The 2102-nt window shown below is 46.0% G+C and overlaps 1 protein-coding gene across 1 annotated transcript in view; it reads right to left on the bottom strand.

The window, feature by feature from the left end:
• Positions 1 to 2102, bottom strand: part of LOC106806056 (slit homolog 2 protein-like) — an 83820-nt gene that overhangs the window by 25293 nt on the left and 56425 nt on the right. Inside the window, exon 5 of the mRNA XM_014807898.1 lies at positions 422 to 493. Coding sequence (XP_014663384.1) covers positions 422 to 493 — 72 coding nt within the window. The remainder of the gene's footprint in view (positions 1 to 421; positions 494 to 2102) is intronic.

Below are 2102 nucleotides of genomic sequence, written 5' to 3'. Positions count from 1 at the left end.
ATCGAGCTGGGGTAACGTGTGGTGCACTGCCTTAACAATACGATACCACAAGGCAAGACATGGTACAGAGAGAGAGAGAGAGAGAGCGCGAGAGGGGAGAAAGCGAGAGAGGGAGAGAGAGATAGAGACAGAGAGAGAGAGAGAGAGAGAGCGAGAGGGGAGAAAGCGAGAGAGGGAGAGAGAGATAGAGACAGAGAGAGAGAGAGAGAGCGAGAGGGGAGAAAGCGAGAGAGGAAGAGATAGATAGAGAGATATAGAGAGAGGCAGAGAGATGAAAATACGTAGAGGGAGAGAGGAGAGCGAGAAGGAGAGGGTCAGTGGTTTACAGTTTCTTTGATTCGTCCACGGGCTCTCCGTGATATTTAATTATTTAATTTTAAATTTTGATTGTAAAAGCGCACGGACCGCGGTTCAGACTCACAGATTCTTCAGGCGGGGTATTCCTCGCAGGGTCTTCTTTCCAACGATCTGCAGTCGGTTATAACTTATGTCTCTGAAAGAAAGAAGATGAGAGTTTATATGTTGTGTATACATCACACGGTATAAAATCATACGATATATGAGCGCTTTCACTGATAATTCTTCACCAAGCGCCTACCGTAAAAAGAGCCTAGATGAAAGAGAGGATAAGAAGAGGGGGAGGCGCGAGAAGAGAGGGAGAGAGAGAGAAGATAAAGCGAACGAGGGAGAAGGGAATGGTAGGATAGAGAGAAAAGAGAATGGGCGATAGAGAGAAAAGAGAGAGAGTGAGAGAGAGAAAATAAAAATAAAGGGATATATATAGAGAGAGAGAGAGCAAGAAAAAAAACGAAGAGGGGGGAGAATTTCACTGTAATTTGTAAACGTTGAGATGCGCGATCAAACAAAACCTACACGCGCGTCGGAGCGCAACCCTGGGTTAAGTGACACCCTTTGTGAGACGACGAAATTCCTTCGCCACTACATTGCCTCAACAAATCTTTCTCAAAGATCCCGGGTCGATTGCTCCTAGTTCCTAAGACGTGTGTCGTGCACGCTGCGTGTGTCTGTATTCGTAGATAAGGTCTCCCGTTGGCTACGAACGTTAACACTGCGTGCACGCACACACGCACGCACGCACGCACGCACGCACACACGCACGCACTCACGCACGCACGCACGCACGCACGAATGCTGCACCTGGGCCGAGACGCTCTCCTTGGCAAAACGCTAGAGTATTGTGGGCGACGAGCTGCCAGGTTTGTTTACGAGAAACAACGGTGACAACACCTATAGTTACGGGGAGAAGGAGAGAAGAAGCAGTGGCGTAGTTTGGGGGGTAAAAAGGGCCATGATCCCCCTGTTAATCCGAAAGTAAAAATAAAATGAAAAATAAGAATTGTTGTACTAAAAAGAGAATTGTCGTAGTCAGAATGAAGGCTGTACATGACGTAATTGTATTCAAACGTGCCTCAAATACCATCTCCTGCGATCTACATTTTCACCTCATCCTTGGAATCCTGGATCCGCCACTGAACAGTTACATATCTTGGGAGCAGAGAACAACGAACAAAAATGTCGCCTCTTTGCATGGCGCCCAAAACAAAGATTGCAGAGCCGAGAGGTGGGGGAGCGTATAGGGTGTGGAGGCGGAGGAACCATTAAAATATTAAGTCATCCACTATTTTGCGCAGTTCGCTGTTTTATGGCCCCTGTTAAAAAATCCTGGCTACGCCACTGAGAAGAAGCATAGCAGAGGAGGCTTGGGACGGAAACGCGGGGATCGGCTGTCGTGTAGACATAGTAGACATTGTCGCGTGGATCAGTGATGACAACAGATAGAATAACGTTTAATAACATTTAATGACAGGGTATGCAGTGAGTAACTCAAGTAATACCTGCATGCATCAACGCACTCGTGGAGTATACGTGTATATATATATATATATATATATATATATATATCGTACCAGTTTGTTGAAGTTGACAATGCATGCATGACATGCAGGCACGGGATGAAAAGAAATTACTTACAGAATTTCCATGTCTTTCATATTTCGCAGGGCACTGTCGTCTATGCATCGCAGTTGATTATTGTCCATTTGTCTACAGAAAAAAATGGCAGCCTAATCAACTCGTTCGCC

Source organism: Priapulus caudatus, unplaced genomic scaffold (genome assembly GCF_000485595.1).
Source record: "Priapulus caudatus unplaced genomic scaffold, Priapulus_caudatus-5.0.1 Scaffold139, whole genome shotgun sequence".
Taxonomy (NCBI): Eukaryota; Metazoa; Priapulida; class Priapulimorpha; order Priapulimorphida; family Priapulidae; genus Priapulus; species Priapulus caudatus.
This window is presented reverse-complemented; position numbering and strand designations above follow the sequence as displayed.